This window comes from Balaenoptera acutorostrata, chromosome 9 (genome assembly GCF_949987535.1).
Source record: "Balaenoptera acutorostrata chromosome 9, mBalAcu1.1, whole genome shotgun sequence".
NCBI lineage: Eukaryota > Metazoa > Chordata > Mammalia > Artiodactyla > Balaenopteridae > Balaenoptera > Balaenoptera acutorostrata.
The window spans coordinates 56,624,073-56,643,991 of record NC_080072.1 but is presented as its reverse complement, the minus strand read 5'-3'; the positions used below and the strand labels follow the sequence as shown (position 1 = coordinate 56,643,991).

General features: G+C 51.6%; 1 protein-coding gene across 7 annotated transcripts in view; it reads right to left on the bottom strand.

Moving 5' to 3' along the window:
* Positions 1-344: 344 nt before the first annotated feature.
* MYO7A (myosin VIIA) overlaps positions 345-19,919 on the bottom strand; it is a 115,227-nt gene continuing 95,652 nt past the window's right edge. For all 7 annotated transcript variants that reach the window (XM_057552813.1, XM_057552811.1, XM_057552812.1 and 4 more), the window contains 12 exons: positions 19,576-19,733; positions 18,397-18,550; positions 17,065-17,220; positions 16,413-16,518; positions 7,851-7,964; positions 6,680-6,767; positions 6,394-6,500; positions 4,047-4,232; positions 3,556-3,672; positions 2,343-2,426; positions 1,291-1,410; positions 345-988 (listed from right to left, as the gene is read on the bottom strand). In XM_057552813.1, the coding sequence (XP_057408796.1) occupies positions 899-988; positions 1,291-1,410; positions 2,343-2,426; positions 3,556-3,672; positions 4,047-4,232; positions 6,394-6,500; positions 6,680-6,767; positions 7,851-7,964; positions 16,413-16,518; positions 17,065-17,220; positions 18,397-18,550; positions 19,576-19,733 (1,480 nt within the window). In that variant the 3' untranslated portion in view covers positions 345-898. The remainder of the gene's footprint in view (positions 989-1,290; positions 1,411-2,342; positions 2,427-3,555; positions 3,673-4,046; positions 4,233-6,393; positions 6,501-6,679; positions 6,768-7,850; positions 7,965-16,412; positions 16,519-17,064; positions 17,221-18,396; positions 18,551-19,575; positions 19,734-19,919) is intronic.

The following is a 19,919-nucleotide window of genomic DNA, read 5'->3' as shown; positions in this document are numbered from 1 at the left end:
TCCTGAGGTCCTTGGAGGTTTCTTGATGAGCCAAGGAGATGCTTCTGGCAGGATGCAAGGGCCACTCTTGATCCACTGGCCCTAGGTAAGGCCCAGAAGCTGGTCCCCCCTCTGGATCTCCAGCCCATCCACACTTAGGTCACCGCCTCCCAGGGCAGCATCCCCTCAGCCTGCCCCAGGCCCAGCCAGTCCTTTAAGCACCCCCAACCAACCCCCAGACCAGCTTGACCCTGCACGCACAGACCAAGGAGACAGTTCTATAGGCCACTCCCCCAAAGGGCCCTGTCCTAGCCCCACACCCTGCCCCTCCCCCAGCAAAGACACTACAGGGCCAGAAGATGGAACACATGCTTTATGCCTGAGGTGATCAGGGGAGCCTTGAGCAGGGGCTCAGCACTCACTCACACTGTAATATATAAAAGTGGTCCGTCTCCCTCACCCAAGCTGAGGCTCCTGGACTTAGGGGAATTAAGCCAGTCCCTTAGGCTTCAGAACAATCTTGGTTTGGTTGTTCCCAGCATGAAGAACTAGGTAGTCCTCTTGGTTACCTTTCCTGGTGGCGCACAGAAAGTCAAAAGAGGTCACATAGTAGGGCCAGTCTGAGATAAGAACGGCATCCAAGGAGCACAGGGTTTTACAACTGGGAAGGCCACAGCAAGCCAGGAGTAGAACCAACCGGGTGCTTCAGGGGTGGATGGAGGGGAGTTCTGCATCCCGGCGAGGCCGCTGCACCGGAAGGAGGGTCAGAGGCCACGATGGTACGGTCAGTGGTGGCCAGCCGGCCCAGCCTCCCTGCCTCGATGGCAGAGGTCTTCCCCCGGCGGCAGAGGTAGCTGATGGTCCTGAGCCAGCTGCTGCCTGGAGAGCAGGCACAGAGGCAGCACCACCTCCCCGCTGTTCACTTGCCACTCCTGGAGCCCCGCTGTTTGCTCATGGCCGTGAGCATCTGGCTAATATAGGAAGTCAGGAGGTCATCCATCTTGTAGCCCTGGAAACAGCAGCAAGAAGATAGATAGATAGATAAACAGATCACAGAGTAGGACACGGCCGCCCACTCAGACCCAGAACACAGCTCCCAGGAGACTGCAGTGGACAGAAGCCCAGACAAAGGCAGACCCTGCCCACCCTCTGGACTTAAGTCTCCCCAGCCACACAGCTGAAGGGTTGGATTCATCCAGCCAGACATCTAAGGCTCTAAGCTGTTGCGACCTCACATTAAGGTGCTAATTTTTGGGTCCCTCAATTGAAGCTGCAGGTGAGCCCGCCAGGCCTGGAAGGAAGAGCTCTCACCAGTGACGTCTCACAGAGAAGTTTGCTCCCGCGCACCAGGTTCCCAATGGTGATGTGGAAGTAGGTGTTGCCGCTGCTCCAGTTGGAGATCTTGGTGAACGGGTGAGTGGTCAGGATGTCCTAGGGGAGCAGAGAGTCTGAAGCTGCACGGCCTGGACTGTCTGTCTGGCCTCACTCTCCTCAGCTCCAGCCCACAGACACCACCCACAGGAAGGACCTCAGGCTCTCAGACGAGAAAAGGAGCAAAGAGTAGAGTCCAGCTGTGCCGTGGAGCTGCTGTGGGAAGCAGATGCCTTCCCCCTCCAGGCCTTGGGCAGGACCAGCTGGTGGGACAACCAAGGAAGCCCAGGAGGCCGTCAGGTGTATGGGGCCCGGAACTGGAAATCTGAGAGCCTGAAGGAACTGAAACTGTGGTCCCAGATGAGATGGTCCAGCAGAGTTGGAGGGGGGAGACAAGAAGACACAGACTTGGGGAACACGGTGTGTCGGCTGGGTAGAGAAGAAGCCCAGGGAAGTGCCTGAGAGGGAGACCAAGGGAGATATGAGGAAAAGCAGGAAAGTGGGCACATGGAGCCAAGGGGAAGATCGTGGTCATTGCCCCCTTCGCCAACAGCCCCAGTTGTACCCTCCTGTGTCAGTGGTAGGACTTGTCTCCTGGCCCCCTTGGTAGGAACTGCTCAGGCCCACAAACCTGAGCAGCAGTTACCCCAGTAGAGCCTCCCACCCTGACCAATGTGGACAGAGAGCATTCTGGAAGGAGGAAGTAGTTGGTAGTATCCAATGATGCTGAAAGGCCAATCACTCTTTAGTGCTTGGATTTAGTATCGAGGGCTTTGTTAGTAACTCAGAGAGCAGTTTTGATGGAGAGATGAGAGGTCAGGAAGTAGACACAGCAAACACGGTCAGCCTCTCAAGATGTGTGGCCAGGTGGGTGGATGACGCGAGGATGGTGGTGGCCGATAGGGTCTCTTGGGGTTTGAGTCTGGGGGGCCTTTGTTAGAAGTGCAAACAGAGAAGCCCACCCCCGCCTGCTCTTCCCTGTCACTGCTCACCTTGGTTCTGGGATCAATGAGGCTGACCCCGTACTTGTTGATGGCAATTAGGAGAATCTCAGGAAAGTTTGGCTCTGTAGTTTGCTAGTTAAAAGAAAAAAAGCCAGAGACATCAGGTGGGGAACCCAGAGCAGGAAATATTATAAACATTTGGAGCAGGAGTGAAGCCGCCCCCAGCTGGGCTTAAGTCTAGCTCTCCTGCTGCCTGCTTGATACCAGGGGTGCAGTGGTGCTCGTGGTCCTGCCACGACCTCACGGTTTCTATCAGTACCTCTGCTGGGCCCTCAGAGCTACCCCAAATCCCTTCATGGGTCCCCAACCAGCCCGGCAGCAGTTTCAGCCCTTCTGTCCTGCTTCTCTAGGAGTCCCTGCTATTGCTCTCTCTCAGCCCTGGAGCCTCTCATCTTTAAAAAGCCTCCTTGAACCCTACACCTGCCTCCAGGTGTACCTACCTACCTCTCTCTTCGTTGCACAGCCAGGCTTCTCAAAGGGCCCCCCTCCCCAGTGTGTAGCAAGGCCATTCCCCCCTCTCCATCCTGACCTATCCCCTCACCCCAGCCACTTCACCATCCTCCTGCCTCTGGTCCTGCCCCTCAGATCCATCCCCACCCTGAAGTCAGAGTGGGCTCTGGCCCCATCATCCCTGCACAAAACCCTCCAGGCTGGGCACCACCTGCAGGAGGAACCCTATCCTCCTCTCCTGCTCACCAACCTGCTTCTTACCGCAGCCTGCTCGCCTCACACCCCACGCCCATCCACACTCACCCACTCACACTTCCTGCCCAGGCCTGAGCTCTCACACCTCTGGGTCTTTGCTCGTGCCAGGGTGTCTGCTAGGAACCCTCCCCTCAGGGTCTCCCTGGAAAGCTCAACGTTGCCTCCTCCAGGAAGCCTCCTCAGCCTTCGCAGTCTGGTTGGGCCTCCCAGGCTCTGCCACCCCACTGTCACAGTGCAGATCATCCTGCATTACTCTGGCCTTTGTACCCATCTGCCTCCCCTGCCAGGCTGAGATAATGGCCCCTCAGTGTCCCAGGACTAAGCCCAGGGCCCAGTACTTAGCTGAGACACCTAGCTGGGACAAAGCTGAGGGCCATTTCCTCCTTTCCTTGCCAGGCAGGTGGCAGAGACCACTGCAGTTTCCCAAAGTCATGGGGAGGAGTCTCTGTGCCATCTGGTTCCCCCTCGTCCTGAGAAGCACCCACCCACAGCATACCTTCACCTCGAAGAAGGCTGAGCCGAAGGTGGGCCACTTGAAGATGAGCTTCAGGAAGGCCAGCTTGGCCTCCTCCTTGGACTTCCCTGCATGCTTGTTGAAATAGGCGACGATGGACTGCAGGGGGAGGGCGGGGTCAGAGTCCCCTCCCCTGCTGCTCCTGCCCCATCTGCACTGTCGGCAGCTGTCATGGGCCCTGGAGGGCCAGGTGTAGGATGGGGGTGCTGGAGGCTATGAAGCCTCCCCACTTATACCAGTTAATGGACTCCTGACAGCCCTTCCCTCCCCAAAGCAAGCAGGCCAAACAGTATCAAAATCCAGTCACCATGGTAACCAGGACAGGGCAAATTACTGCCAAGTGGCCGGCTGAATTTACAGGGACCACAAGAGATACTTCCCTGGGCTGCTGTCCAGCACCTGCCCCCTTGACCCTGGGGTACCCAGAGAACCATTCAGGGGGCCCCAATTCCCACTGTCTCCCCCATGGTCACCCGCTTCCAGTCGTCAGGTGAGATCTGCCGGATGAGGTCCTGGGGCACCAGCTCCCGTAGAAGCTTGGGGATGCTGGGGAAGTAGGACTTGTCCTCCTCAAACTTGGCCCTGTAGATGAGTGCCCCCAGCTGCAGCACTTCCTCCCGCGTGCACTTGTGGTAGCCTCGGAGATACTTGGGCAACTCCTGCCAGAGACAGAGCAGGTCACAGGCAGTGGAGGCACCTGGAGGAAGCGGGCTCCTTCCCTTAAGCGCCCCCCACCCCCCCGCGAGGCCGGGTCTACTGCTTTACCCCATATTGGGCCCACCTGCTTCCCCAACCTCAGCTGACACTGCTCCCCAAGGGGGGAAGGCACAGTACAGGGAAGCAGCATTATGCCGCACAGATTCAGCGCTTTACAGATTTAAAGCAGAGCCAGGTGTGAAGATCATCTCGTTTTCCCCCATAACAGTCCAGTGAGGTGAACAGCCCCATTTCAGAGATGATGAAGAAACTCAGAGGGACCAGCTGGGGTGAGTGACTGTTCCATAACCCTAACCCCCCAGGCCTGTCCTTCCTTGGGAAGAGCCTCTCAGGCTGGCCTCCTCCCGCTGTGTTCCCTTGAGACCCACTGATTTCATCAGCAGCACCAGCCCCATCCCCACCTTGATCTTCCAGACCCAGAACCAGAGTAGCTGAGGATGAGGAGCTGACTGAAAGCAAAGATGAAGCCTCTAAAGAAGGGCCAGCACTGCCCACAGGCTCCTGGAACCTTACATCTGTCTTATCCACTATCTGAAGAGTAGGGAAACCAAGGATGGCCTGAGGATACACTGCAGATCAGAAACTATCCACCCACCTTTTCATCTACTCACCCATCCATCTATCCCTCCAGCTATCCACCCGCCCACATTATCTCCCCACCTGCCCACCCATAAGGGTGTACCTACCCACATCAAATTCCCATTAATTCCCCCATTTGTCCATCCATCCATGTACCAATATCCACTCATACATTCATTCACCATTCATCCTTCCACCCAACCATTTAGTGAGTCACCAATTCACCTATGAACCCATCCATCAAGCCAACAAATATTAAGCATCTACTATGGGTCAGGCCCTTTAAGCAACAACATATACCCTCCCTACTCTCATGGAACTTGTAGTCAAGGACAGACATTATTCATCAAACCAATGTGTAACTACAATCTTTGAAGGAATTGTTCTCAGTGCTATGAGAGAATATAGCAAGGTGACCCAATCTAGTCTGGGGGGCAGGGAAGACTTCCCTTAAGATAAGATGATTGAATTGACATCTAAAAACTCAGTAGCTGAGAGAAAGAACCAAGGGAGGAGCATTCCAGAAGAGAGACATTACGAAGGCACATCTGAGAAAATGCAGCTGGTGTGAGCTGAGCAAAGGAGTGTTGGTACAAGGCAATGGGAGGATCATGGTGACCACCCTGTGGAGAATGGATTGAAGACAGATGGAGGAGAAATGGAGGAGATCAGAGAGAAGGTTATGGGCTTCTTCCAGATGAGAGAAGATGGTGGACCGACCCAAGTTGGTGGAGGTGGTGATGGAGAGACGTGAATGCATTTTAGAGATATTCAGGAGGTAAAGTCATCAGGTGAGTGATTTGGGACATGGGAGAGGTCCACGCTGACTCAGGTTTCTGCCTTGGGGGAGCTGGTAGTTAACGGTGCCACCTGCTAAACGGGCAACATGGGGCAAAGGGGAAAGGGGAGAGGAAGATCCCGGGTTTGAAGGAAGGCGGCCCTTCTGGCTCCCAGGCCAGGGTTCTGTCTACCAGGGCAGCCGCCTTCCCCACCACTGGCGCCCCTCCCAGCATCCTGGTCTGTCTGTCCCACAGAACGGTAAATGGCCACCTCAGAAGAGACCACTGAGTCTGCAGTCATGAAGACCTGGAATCAAACCCCAGTTCCATCAGCCCTGTGATCCTAATTACATCACCTGATCTCTCTGAGTGTTTCTCTGTAAAATGGGAACAACATGCCTCCTTCTTGGGGTTTGTTGGGAGGACAGAATAAGTACAAACTGCCAGACACATAATAGAGGCTCAGCCTGTGAACCACCCTGCTGGCTTCCCGCAGGTGCATGCCTTTGCTGGAAAACGTTTACAGACCCAGGTGTACCAGCAGAATCCCAAATTCAGAGCATAGCCCCTCACCAGGGGAAGGGCCTGAGAGCTCAGCCCGAGGGCTGGAGGGTTGGGAAGGAGAAGGATCTGAGGTCGGGCCGCCTCCGGAGACCCCGGCAGGCATGGCTTCCGGTCCATGCTGTTGCCCCGCCCCTGGCAAGGACAGCAGGCAGCCCCAGCAGAGGGGCTCTGGGCAGCTCACCTGGTAATAGTGGAAGATGGAATCGGCCATGGGGTCCTTCCCTGGCACCGTGGTGGTCCACAGCTTCTTCATGAAGAACACTTGGTAGGTGAGCGAGGGCACGATTCCTGCGGCAGAGGGCAGTCGGTCACCCAGAAGATCCCAGCACAGAAGGGTGTCCAGCCCAGCACCAGCCCCGGAGGAAGGCCTAGCTCGGGCCCCACCCAGGTGGGCCTCAGGTATGGCCCTGAGCCAGGACCTGCCGGCCTCAGGCCTCAGATGATCCCAAGACTCAGCCTCACGTTACCATCCTTGACGGGCCGTGCTTTCTTTATCCAGTCTGTCAGGTGTCGTACAAAGTCGAAGAAGAAGTCATTCTCAGGGACGCTGATGACCTAGGGACATGGCCATTCTAGTCCACTCATTTTAATTTGAGCAATACTGAGTTTTCTGACCTTCCCACCCAAGGCCTCCCCGGTAGCCCCTTCTCCAGAACTCCTGCTCGCAGCCAGAGGGGGTGTCTGTGTATCAACCCCATCTTGCCCCGACTGTGCCTGTTGAGTGTGTCTGTCCAGTGACAGTGACTCCCTTCAGTCATTCAGCAAAGAGTCACTGATTGATTGCTGCTCTAGGACCCTGGAAAAAAGGCCGAGAAAGGGGCCCAGGCCCTGCTTTGGACATTCTCTGGTATCCGTGTCCTGCTCCTCCCACAGGCTCTAAGCCCCCCTGGGTCCAGGACCTCACTGAGATCACCTCTGGGTCACAGTGTCTGGCACAGGGACAGACATGAAGTGAGGAGACGGGCATGGATGCACAGGGCACTGTGGGTGAGCGACAGGGGAGAGCACCTGACCTGCCTGCAAGGGTCAGGGAGGCCCCCCATGGGAGGGGGCTTTCAAGCTGGGCCTGTGACTCCCATGGACATAAATGGGGCGGGGGGCAATGTGGGGTGAAGGCAGGGGCCTGTGCTTCAGAGTCAGACCTACCTGGATCTGAGTCCCTGCTGTGGGGCCTGAGATAAGTCACTTAACACTTCTGAGCCCAGGTTTTGTGGTCTATTAGGTGGGGATAGTCATCCTCCCTTCAAGGGCTTTTTCAGAGGTGAATTGACCTCAGCCTGGCAGCTGAGGGACCAGTCAAATCAGCTCCGGAAAGTACACGTGTACTGGGGCAGGGTGAGGCGCCTAGTGCGTCCAGAGCACAGAGCGCCCCCAAGAGGTCTGTGGCCAGGCTGTGCAGTGCCTCAGAGGAGAGAGATTTAGGTACAGCTGCTGCATGTAAGGGGGCCATTGCAGGGACGTAAGAAAGAGACGGGCACGATCGGATGCCGTGCGCAAGAGTGTCTCTTCCTCTCCCCGTCCCTCCTTCTCTCTGTCCCCAGCCCCGCTGCCCCGTGAGCTCCCAGGGCGCCAGCAAATTTCCCATGAGACAGACCAAGAGCAGGCAGATAAGCAATCAGTGACACCCCCCCAACCCACCTTATCTGCAATTTTGACAAAGAGGCTGAATCCCTCGGAGGACTTGAGGAGCAGCCGGGCGGCGATGTTCTGGCAGAAGTCCTTGGCCTTAGTGCTGGACTCCACCTCGAAGGCCTGGGGGAAGGGGTGGCGGGGAGCACTTGCTTGGCTCTGGCAGGGCCTCTCCCAGGGCCTCTCGCATCCCCGTGGCCGTGCCTGCAGCTAGACGGAGCCCCCTCCCGTGCAAGACACCCTCCTTCTGAGGGGGCTTCCCCAGAGCTGGGCACCATGCTTAAGAAAAGGAAGAAGTATAAAACCTACTATGTATAAAATAAATAAACTACAAGGATATACTGCACAACACAGGGAATATAGCCAATATTTTATAGTAATTATAAGTGGAATACCACCTTTAAAAATTGTGAATCAGTGTGTTGTACAGCTGACACTCACTCATATAATATTGTACATCAACTAAACTTCAATTAAAAATAAATAATTTTTTTTTTTAAAAAGAAAAAGCGGGGGGATTGGAGAAGATGGCGGAAGAGTAAGACGCGGAGATCACATTCCTTCCCACAGATACAGTAGAAATACATCTACACGTGGAACTGCTCCTACAGAACACCCACTGAACGCTGGCAGAAAACGTCCGACCTCCAAAAAGGCAAGAAACTCCCCCCGTACTTGGGTAGGGCAAAAGAAAAAAGAAATAACAGAGACAAAAGAATAGGGACGGCACCTGCACCAGTGGGAGGGAGCCGTGAAGGAGGAAAGGTTTCCACGCACTAGGAGCCCCTTCGCGGGCGGAGACTGCGGGGGGCGGAGGGGGGAAGCTTCAGAGCCACGGAGGAGAGCGCAGCCACAGAGGTGCGGAGGGCAAAGCGGAGAGGTTCCCGCACAGAGGCTCGGCGCCGAGCAGCACTCACCAGCCCGAGAGGCTTGTATGCTTAGCCGCCGGGGCGGGCGGGGCTGGGAGCTGAGGCTCGGGCTTCGGTCGGATCGCAGGGAGAGGACTGGGGCTGGCGGCGTGAACACAGCCTGAAGGGGTTAGCGCACCACAGCTAGCCCGGAGGGAGTCCGGGAAAAAGTCTGCAGCTGCCGAAGAGGCAAGAGACTTTTTCTTGCCTCTTTGTTTCGCGGCGGGTAAGGAGAGGGGATTCAGAGCGCCGCCTAAACGAACTCCAGAGAAGGGCGCAAACCACGGCGATCAGCGCGGACCCCAGAGACGGGCGTGAGACGCTGGGGCTGCTGCTGCCGCCTCCAAAAAGCCTGTGTGTGAGCACAGGTCACTCTCCACACCTCCCCTCCCGGGAGCCTGTGCAGCACGCCACTGCCAGGGTCCCGGGATCCGGGGACAACATCCCCAGGAGAACGCACTGCGCGCCTCGAGCTGGTGCAACGTCACGCCGGCCTCGGCCGCCGCAGGCTCGCCCCGCCTCCTCTGTACCCCTCCCTCCCCGCGGCCTGGGTGAGCCAGAGCCCCCGAAGCAGCTGCTCCTTTAACCCCGTCCTGTCTGGGCGGGGAACAGACGCCCTCAGGCGACCGACACGCAGAGGTGGGTCCAAATCCAAAGCTGAACCCCAGGAGCTGTGCGAACAGGGAAGAGAAGGGGAAATCTCTCCCAGCAGCCTCAGAAGCAGCGGATTAAAGCTCCACAAACAACTTGATGTGCCTGCATCTGCTGAACACCTGAATAGACAACGAATCATCCCAAATTCAGGAGGTGGACTTTGGGAGCAGGAGATATTAATTTTTCCCCTTTTCCTTTTTTTTGTGAGTGTATATGTATATGCTTCTGGGTGAGATTTTGTCTGTATAGCTTTGCCTTACAATAGCTTTATTTTACTTCACTATATTTATAGCCTCTTTCTTTCTTTCTTTCTATTTTTTCTCCCTTTTACTCTGAGCCGTGTGGACGAAAGGCTCTTGGTGCTCCAGCCAGGCATCAGGGCCGTGCCTCTGAGGTGGGAGAGCCAACTTCAGAACACTGGTCCACAAGAGAGCTCCCAGCTCCACGTAATACCAAACGGCAAAAATCTCCCAGAGATCTCCATCTCAACATCAAGACCCAGCTTCACTCAACGACCAGCAAGCTACAGTGCTGGACACCCTATGCCAAACAACTAGCTAGACAGGAACACAACCCCATCCATTAGCAGAGAGGCTGCCTAAAATCAAAATAAGGCCACAGACACCCCAAAATACACCACCAGACGTGGACGTGCCCACCAGAAAGACAAGATCCAGCCTCATCCACCAGAACTCAGGCACTAGTTCCCTCCACCAGGAAGCCTACACAACCCACTGAACCAACCTTAGCCACTGGGGACAGATACCAAAAACAACGGGAACTACGAACCTGCAGCCTGTGAAAAGGAGACCCCAAACACAGTAAGATAGGCAAAATGAGACGACAGAAAAACACACAGCAGATGAAGGAGCAGGCTCAAAACACACTGGACTTAACAAATGAAGAGGAAATAGGTAGTCTACCTGAAAAAGAATTCAGAATAATGATAGTAAGGATGATCCAAAATCTTGGAAATAGAATAGACAAAATGCAAGAAACATTTAACAAGGATGTAGAAGAACTAAAGAGGAACCAAGCAATGATGAAAAACACAATAAATGAAATTAAAAATACTCTAGATGGGATCAATAGTAGAATAACTGAGGCAGAAGAAAGGATAAGTGACCTGGAAGATAAAATGGTGGAAATAACTACTACAGAGCAGGATAAAGAAAAAAGAATGAAAAGAACTGAGGACAGTCTCAGGGACCTCTGGGACAACATTAAACGTGCCAACATTCGAATTATAGGGGTACCAGAAGAAGAAGAGAAAAAGAAAGGGACTGAGAAAATTTTTGAAGAGATTATAGTTGAAAACTTCCCTAATATGGGAAAGGAAATCGTTAATCAAGTCCTGGAAGCACAGAGAGTCCCATACAGGATAAACCCAAGGAGGAACACGCCAAGACACATATTAATCAAACTGTCAAAAATTAAATATAAGGAAAACATATTAAAGGCAGCAAGGGAAAAAAAACAAATAACACACAAGGGAATCCCCATAAGGTTAACATCTGATCTCTCAGCAGAAACTCTGCAAGCCAGAAGGGAGTGGCAGGATATACTTAAAGTCATGAAGGAGAAAAACCTACAACCAAGATTACTCTACCCAGCAAGGATCTCATTCAGATTCGATGGAGAAATTAAAACCTTTACATTACAGACAAGCAAAAGCTGAGAGAGTTCAGCACCACCAAACCAGCTTTACAACAAATGCTAAAGGAAATTCTCTAGGCAAGAAACACAAGAGAAGGAAAACACCTACAATAACAAACCCAATACATTTAAGAAAATGGGAATAGGAACATACATATCGATAATTACCTTGAATGTAAATGGATTAAATGCTCCCACCAAAAGACACAGGCTGGCTGAATGGATACAAAAAGAAGACCCATACATATGCTGTCTACAAGAGACCCACTTCAGACCTAGGGACACATACAGACTGAAAGTGAGGGGATGGAAAAAGATATTCCATGCAAATGGAAATCAAAAGAAAGCAGGAGTAGCAATTCTCATATCAGACAAAATAGACTTTAAAATAAAGACTATTACAAGAGACAAAGAAGGACACTATATAATGATCAAGGGATCGATCCAAGAGGAAGGTATAACAATTGTAAATATTTATGCACCCAACATAGGAGCACCTCAATACATAAGGCAAATACTAACAGCCATGAAAGGGGAAATTGACAGCAACACAATCATAGTAGGGGACTTTAACACCCCACTTTCACCAATGGACAGATCATCCAAAATGAAAATAAATAAGGAAACACAAGCTTTAAATGATACATTAAACAATATGGACTTAATTGATATTTATAGGACATTCCACCCAAAAACAACAGAATACACATTTTTCTCAAGTGCTCATGGAACATTCTCCAGGATAGATCATATCTTGGGTCACAAATCAAACCTTGGTAAATTTAAGAAAATTGAAATCGTATCAAGTATCTTTTCCGACCACAACGCTATGAGACTAGATATCAATTACAGGAAAAGATCTGTAAAAAATACAAACACATGGAGGCTACACAATACATTACTTAATAACGAAGTGATTACTGAAGAAATCAAAGGGGAAATCAAAAAATACCTAGAAACAAATGACAATGGAGACACGACGACCCAAAACCTATGGGACACAGCAAAAGCAGTGCTAAGAGGGAAGTTTATAGCAATACAAGCCTACCTCAAGAAACAGGAAACATCTCGAATAAACAACCTAACCTTGCACCTAAAGCAATTAGAGAAAGAAGAACAAAAAAACCCCAAAGCCAGCAGAAGGAAAGAAATTATAAAGATCAGGTCAGAAATAAATGAAAAAGAAATGAAGGAAACAATAGCAAAAATCAATGAAACTAAAAGCTGGTTCTTTGAGAAGATAAACAAAATTGATAAACCATTAGCCAGACTCATCAAGAGAAAAAGGGAGAAGACTCAGATCAATAGAATTAGAAATGAAAAAGGAGAAGTAACCACTGACACTGCAGAAATACAAAAGATCATGAGAGATTACTACAAGCAACTATATGCCAATAAAATGGACAACCTGGAAGAAATGGACAGATTCTTAGAAATGCACAAACTGCCGAGACTGAACCAGGAAGAAATAGAAAATATGAACAGACCAATCACAAGCACTGAAATTGAAACTGTGATTAAAAACCTTCCAACAAACAAAAGCCCAGGACCAGATGGCTTCACAGGCGAATTCTATCAAACATTTAGAGAAGAGCTAACACCTATCCTTCTCAAACTCTTCCAAAATATTGCAGAGGGAGGAACACTCCCAAACTCATTCTACGAGGCCACCATCACCCTGATACCAAAACCAGACAAAGATGTCACAAAGAAAGAAAACTACAGGCCAATATCACTGATGAACATAGATGCAAAAATCCTCAACAAAATACTAGCAAACAGAATCCAACAGCACATTAAAAGGATCATACACCATGATCAAGTGGGGTTTATCCCAGGAATGCAAGGATTCTTCAATATACGCAAATCAATCAATGTGATACACCATATTAACAAATTGAAGGAGAAAAACCATATGATCATCTCAATAGATGCAGAGAAAGCTTTTGACAAAATTCAACACCCATTTATGATAAAAGCCCTGCAGAAAGTAGGCATAGAGGGAACTTTCCTCAACATAATAAAGGCCATATATGACAAACCCACAGCCAACATTGTCCTCAATGGTGAAAAACTGAAACCATTTCCACTAAGATCAGGAACAAGACAAGGTTGCCCACTCTCACCACTATTATTCAACATAGTTTTGGAAGTGTTAGCCACAGCAATCAGAGAAGACAAAGAAATAAAAGGAATCCAAATCGGAAAAGAAGAAGTAAAGCTGTCACTATTTGCAGATGACATGATACTATACATAGAGAATCCTAAAGATGCTACCAGAAAACTCCTAGAGCTAATCAATGAATTTGGTAAAGTAGCAGGATACAAAATTAATGCACAGAAATCTCTTGCATTTCTATACACTAATGACGAAAAATCTGAAAGTGAAATTAAGAAAACACTCCCATTTACCATTGCAACAAAAAGAATAAAATATCTAGGAATAAACCTACCTAAGGACACAAAAGACCTGTATGCAGAAAATTATAAGACACTGATGAAAGAAATTAAAGATGATACAAATAGATGGAGAGATATACCATGTTCCTGGATTGGAAGAATCAACATTGTGAAAATGTCTCTACTACCCAAAGCAATCTACAGATTCAATGCAATCCCTATCAAACTACCACTGGCATTTTTCACAGAACTAGAACAAAAAATTTCACAATTTGTATGGAAACACAAAAGACCCCGAATAGCCAAAGCAATCTTGAGAACGAAAAATGGAGCTGGGGGAATCAGGCTCCCTGACTTCAGACTATATTACAAAGCTTCAGTAATCAAGACAGTTTGGTATTGGCACAAAAACAGAAATATAGATCAATGGAACAGGATAGAAAGCCCAGAGATAAACCTACACACATATGGTCAACTTATCTTTGATAAAGGAGGCAAGCATATACAGTGGAGAAAAGACAGCCTCTTCAATAAGTGGTGCTGGGAAAATTGGACAGGAACATGTAAAAGTATGAAATTAGAACACTCCCTGACACCATACACAAAAATAAACTCAAAATAGATTAAAGACCTAAGTGTAAGGCCAGATACTATCAAACTCTTAGAGGAAAACATAGGCAGAACACTCTATGACATAAATCACAGCAAGATCCTTTTTGACCCAGCTCCTAGAGAAATGGAAATAAAAACAAAAATAAACCAATGGGACCTAATGAAACTTCAAAGCTTTTGCACAGCAAAGGAAACCATAAACAAGACCAAAAGACAACCCTCAGAATGGGAGAAAATATTTGCAAATGAAGCAACTGACAAAGGATTAATCTCCAAGATTTACAAGCAGCTCATGCAGCTCAATAACAAAAAAACGAACAACCCAATCCAAAAATGGGCAGAAGATCTAAATAGACATTTCTCCAAAGAAGATATACAGATGGCCTACAGACACATGAAAGAATGCTCAACATCATTAATCATTAGAGAAATGCAAATCAAAACTACAATGAGATATCATCTCACACCGGTCAGAATGGCCATCATCAAAAAATCTAGAAACAATAAATGCTGGAGAGGGTGTGGAGGAAAGGGAACACTCTTGCACTGTTGGTGGGAATGTAAATTGATACAGCCACTATGGAGAACAGTATGGAGGTTCCTTCAAAAACTACAAATAGAACTACCATACGACCCAGCAATCCCACTACTGGGCATATACCCTGAGAAAACCATAGGTCAAAAAGAGTCATGTACCAAAATGTTCATTGCAGCTCTATTTACAATAGCCAGGACATGGAAGCAACCTAAATGTCCATCGACAGATGAATGGATAAAGAAGATGTGGCACATATATACAATGGAATATTACTCAGCCATAAAAAGAAATGAAATGGAGGTATTTGTAATGAGGTGGATGGAGTTAGAGTCTGTCATACAGAGTGAAGTAAGTCAGAAAGAGAAAAACAAATACAGTATGCTAACACATATATATGGAATCTAAGGGAAAAAAAAAAAAAAGGCCATGAAGAACCTAGTGGCAAGACGGGAATAAAGACACAGACCTACTAGAGAATGGACTTGAGGATACGGGGAGGGGGTGGGGTGAGATGTGACAGGGTAAGAGAGTGTCATGGACATATATACACTACCAAATGTAAAATAGATAACTAGTGGGAAGCAGCCGCACAGCACAGGGAGATCAGCTCAGTGCTTTGTGACCACCTAGAGGGGTGGGATGGGGAGGGTGGGAGGGAGGGAGATGCAAGAGGGAAGAGAAATGGGAACATATTGTATATGTATAACTGATTCACTTTGTTATAAAGCAGATGCTAACACACTATTGTAAGGCAATTATACTTCAATAAAGATGTTTGAAAAAAAAAAAAAAAAGAAAAAGCAACTCCTGTCTGGGTCTTCCCAGATCGTGCCCTTCCCAACCCTTCAAGAGGGACTAAGCCTTGGCCCTCCAGGGTCCTGGGCCCAGCTGTACAAGCATGAGTGATGGCAGAGGCCAAGGGAGAACAGAAGGGACAGGGTGATTGATTGGAAGGAGAGAAACTGGAGGAAGGAGAAAGCAAACTCCAGAAAGGGTGAGGAGTCAAGAGCTGGGACGCAGCCCAGACTGGGGCTGAGAGGGATAGGAGAGTCTGGGGAAGCTTAGATGAGGGAGGAGAGCGATTTGAGGGGTGGGGAGATGCTCCATGTAGCCTTCCACAGGGGACAGGAAAAGATTTTAGGAGTTTTTCTGTCCTTGTGACTAGAATCCTATAGTGGTATTTCTGAGTCTCTAGTCTCTAGACAAGTTTTTAAACTGCTTTTCAAACCGAAAGTTTCAATGTTGGTCTTGTTTATCTGAATGAGATGCTGTGCTGGGATGGAGCAGGGGGTGTAGATCAGGAGCCAGCCTGACCAAATGGGCATGACAAGAAGACAAATAGGACTTTTGCCCAGGGGACCACGGTGGAGGGGACTCAGGTCAGGTGAGAAGGAAGGAAGGGTTAGTCTGCAAGAGAGTGGCAGGGCAATGGGGGAGGTCTTGGGCTGCAGAGCAGGCAGGCCTGTGCCCAGGAACAGAGCTGGCATCAGGGAGATGACATCGACACAGAGCTCAGCTCAGAGGGAGAAAGCACGTTTCTCCAAAGCAGAAGCTCCTCAGAGAGAGGGAGGGGTGACCTTCTCAAGGAAGCTGATCAAGGAAGTGAGAGGCTGAACCAGGAACCCAAGGGCTCCTGACCTGAGGAGTCTATGGCCTCTTGACTGAGCCCCGACCCCACTGAGGGGCAGGAGGATGGGGGCAAAGGTGGGGGTGGTGAGGAAGGGACATCAGGGCTGCCCCGTGTCCCCGAGGGAGCCTGGTCCTTCAGGGGCACCCACAGACCAAGAAGCCAGAGTCCCTCACCTCGTCTGTGTCATCGGGAAAGTAGACCTTGTGGAAAATCTGGGTGGTTTTGTGCTGGATGGCCTCCACCTCCACCAGGTGCGGGGGGTACTTCCGGGACCCGTTTCTGAAAACCAGGGGAGGGGGAAGGGGGTCAAGTCAGGAGGCAGCAGATTCCTGGGGCCATGGGGAGCAGAGAGGAGAGGGAACTTTGGAGACAGGCAAACCCCAGTCCTAATCCCCATCCACCATTTCCTACCAGGTGACAAACACTGAAGCCTCTAGTTCCTCATCTGTAAAATGAGATGATAATGGTACCCACCAAATAGGGATGTGGAGGGGACCGAATGAAGCAAAGGGTACACGTGGGCTTTGCAGAGTACGGAGTGCGGCCCAGGTGTCTGCCTCCCCAGCAGACTTGAGGGTATGAGAAAATAGCTTTCTGAGCAACCAGACTCTCAAACTGTCCAGAATGGGTACTGGGCACTGCCACCTTTGTCTACCTGGCAGCTGTGGGACCCCGAAGATGGGTCCCAACCCCAAAGATGGGTCAGGACCTCAGCATCCCCAAGGGACTCGTCTCGCAAGCCAGGGTGGCTGGAAGCCCATCCCAGTGCCTGCCACCACGCACTATGCCCACTGCCCCCTCTGCCCCTTGCAGCCCCTGCTGTACCTCAGGGCTTTCTGGAGCCGCTGCAGGCAGTCGATGGCGAGTGGGCAGGGCTTGCGGGACTGCAGGAAGCGCTGCACATGCGGCAGGAGGATGTTGCTGGGCGGGAAGAGCCCTGTGCACAGCCAGAGCAGCTCCCAGCCCCGCTCCTCGCTATACCTGCAGGAAGAGGTGTAGTGTCCAGCAGGGCCACCGCAGGCCAATACGCCTCAGCTGCTCACCACGGCAGCACATGCCTGCCCTCATCCCCACCCCTGTCTGAGGACCCACACGGACCCACCCCCCTGACAGCCTGATCCCATTAGTGCTACTCAAAGTCCGGTCTGCCAACCCCACCCCAGGCCGCACACTTACTAGTCAGGTGGAGGTAAGGTGCTTGTGTCAGAATAAAAATCAGCTGTGTCACCAAGCACTCTGGCTAAGATTTTTTTTTTCTTAGAAAGACTTTCCTATGATGGAAGCAGCTCTTTAACTCGTCTATTATTTGAGTAGCACTACGTTAGACCAGCCCCAGGATTCCCTGAGGCACTACTCTGAGCTCCTTCGGTCTGGCAGGAGGGAAGCCTGGAGGGCTTCTAGGAGGAGGTGGCATTTGATCTAGGCTTTGAAGACTGAGGCAAATTCTGATATGCAAAGGAGAGGACAGGTTTTCCTGGCTGTGGGCACAGAATGTGCGAAAAGATCTGATGTATGGTCCAATGGTGGACTTGTATAAGAGATGTAGAGAGTGACACAGCTGGGGAGGGAGTTGGAAGTCTGGGAATAAAGGGAGAGGGTGGGGCTTCTCTCAGGCTCTGAGATGAGCATGTGCCTGACTTCCCCCTCCTGCCATGGTCTGGGCCATCAGGGAGGCGGTGACACCCTCTGGGGTCCAACACCCCCAGCCCATGAGAGTTTCTAGCCAGAGCTTCTGACTGACAGCCAGCTCAGCCTGAGCCAGGGATGGGACAATTGCTCATGAGATGCACCTGTAGGCAGACAGTGGCATCTGGGCTAGGGTGGGGTATCCAGAGGAGGCTCAGGCAGAGAGCAGCGGGAAATTAGGAGGAGCTGGGGCTGTTCAGCTTGGGGGAAGGACAGACTCTGAGGGCTTAGCCACCACCTCTTGGTTCTGGACCCTCTTCCTTGGGCCTTGAGGGAGAGCTAGGACATGAGGGGGCCTGAGGACAGCTTCCTGCTCTGAGTGGAGAAGGACTGTTCCCAGGCAGAGCCAGCTGCTGCCTCGGCAGGGAGTGAGCTCCCCGTCACAGTGGGTGGAGGACCTTTACGATTACCTTCAGCTGTTAGCACTAGGGGTGGGGGCCTGCCCCTCACCCTCCCACCCTCCCGGCTTACCTGATGTGGTTGTCGGTCAGCTGCTTCAGGATCTGCACGTACACCTCGTCCTTGAGGGGCTCAGCCTTCAGGGCACCCTCGAAGATCTGGTCTGTGAGCTCATTGACGGAGCGCATCCTCTTGGACGGGTAGTCACCCATGTACTTGAGCACGGGTGGGGAGCTGTCAAGGAAGGCTGCGGCCAATCGGGGAACAATGGCCTGGGAGGCAGGCGGCCACACTCTCCAACAGGGTCTGCCACCCCTGATCATGTGGTCCTGGGCCTCAGGCTACTCACCCAGGAAATGGGCATAATCTGCCCACACTGCTCTCCATGCCCACTGCCCGCCCTCTCTCCTCAACTCCTCTGGCCACCTCCTCACTGGCCATCCTGCTCCAGGCCCCAACCCCACTACCAGAGTCCTCACAGCAACCAGAATAAACTTTGCAAATCACAAATCTAACCATGCCACCCCCTGCCCCAGTGGCTCCCCATGGCTGCACCACAGGACACAGTCCAAGCTTCTTAACAGGCCTTGGGAAACTTTCATCCATCAGCCCACATCTTGGGATTCCCTTCTTGAACTCTAGCCTCTAGCTGTGCTGAGTTAATTTCTGCCCTTGAAACAGCCCTGCTCTGTTTTGCCTCGGGGCCTTTATACATGCTGCTCCCTCTGTCAAGAACATTCCCCACCCATCTCCCCTTTGGCCAAGGCCTACCCAGTCTCCAGCCTAGATATCATTTCCTCCAGGAAGTCCTCCCTGCCCTCCTCCAAGGCCAAGTCAGGTCAGTGTGCTGTCGGGTCCCATCACAGCACTGACCCCGATCAGCACATGTCCACTCTCAACTACGAGCACCATGAGGCTAGGGACTGGGTCTGCTCACTGCCGTGTCTCCACGCCGGGCCCAGCACATGGCACGATACACATCTCTCAACCAAATGACAGGGTGCGAGGCGACAACAGGTGAGGCAGCCCCCTGCACGCTGTAAGGTGCCGGGCACACGGCGGGAGCCGCTCCATCAGCATCTGGCCACGTCTGCCCAGGCCCCAGCTGGGCCCCTCAGAAGGAAGTAAGTGTCTAGACGAAAACCCTAGAGGCCGGGCCCAGCCCAGCCCTCCCCTGCCCTAGGCGCCCCCTCCCCGTGGCCCCTGCCTGACCCTCCGTGTCCCCCCCCCACCCCCTGAGGGTGCGGATATCGATGAAGGCCATGCAGGCCTCCTGCGAGAGCTCCTCGCTGCCCAGGATCTTCTTCAGCAGCGCCTGCTTGAGCGGCTCCCGCGTGTGGCCCCACAGCCGGTCCTTGCCGCGGGTCTTGGACACCATCACGCGGCTCAGCGTGTGCTTGGGTGGGGGCCTGCACAGCACGGGACGGTCCGCGCTGACGGCCAGGTTGCGAGACTCCAGCCCCATCCCGCCCCGTGTAGGAAGCCGAGCGCAGGGAACCGGCTTCCCTGCTGCGCCGCGTGACCTGGGATGAGTCACCAGCCCCGCCCGGGCCTTACTTTCTCAGCTGACAGATGGAGATACTAACAAGGCTGGC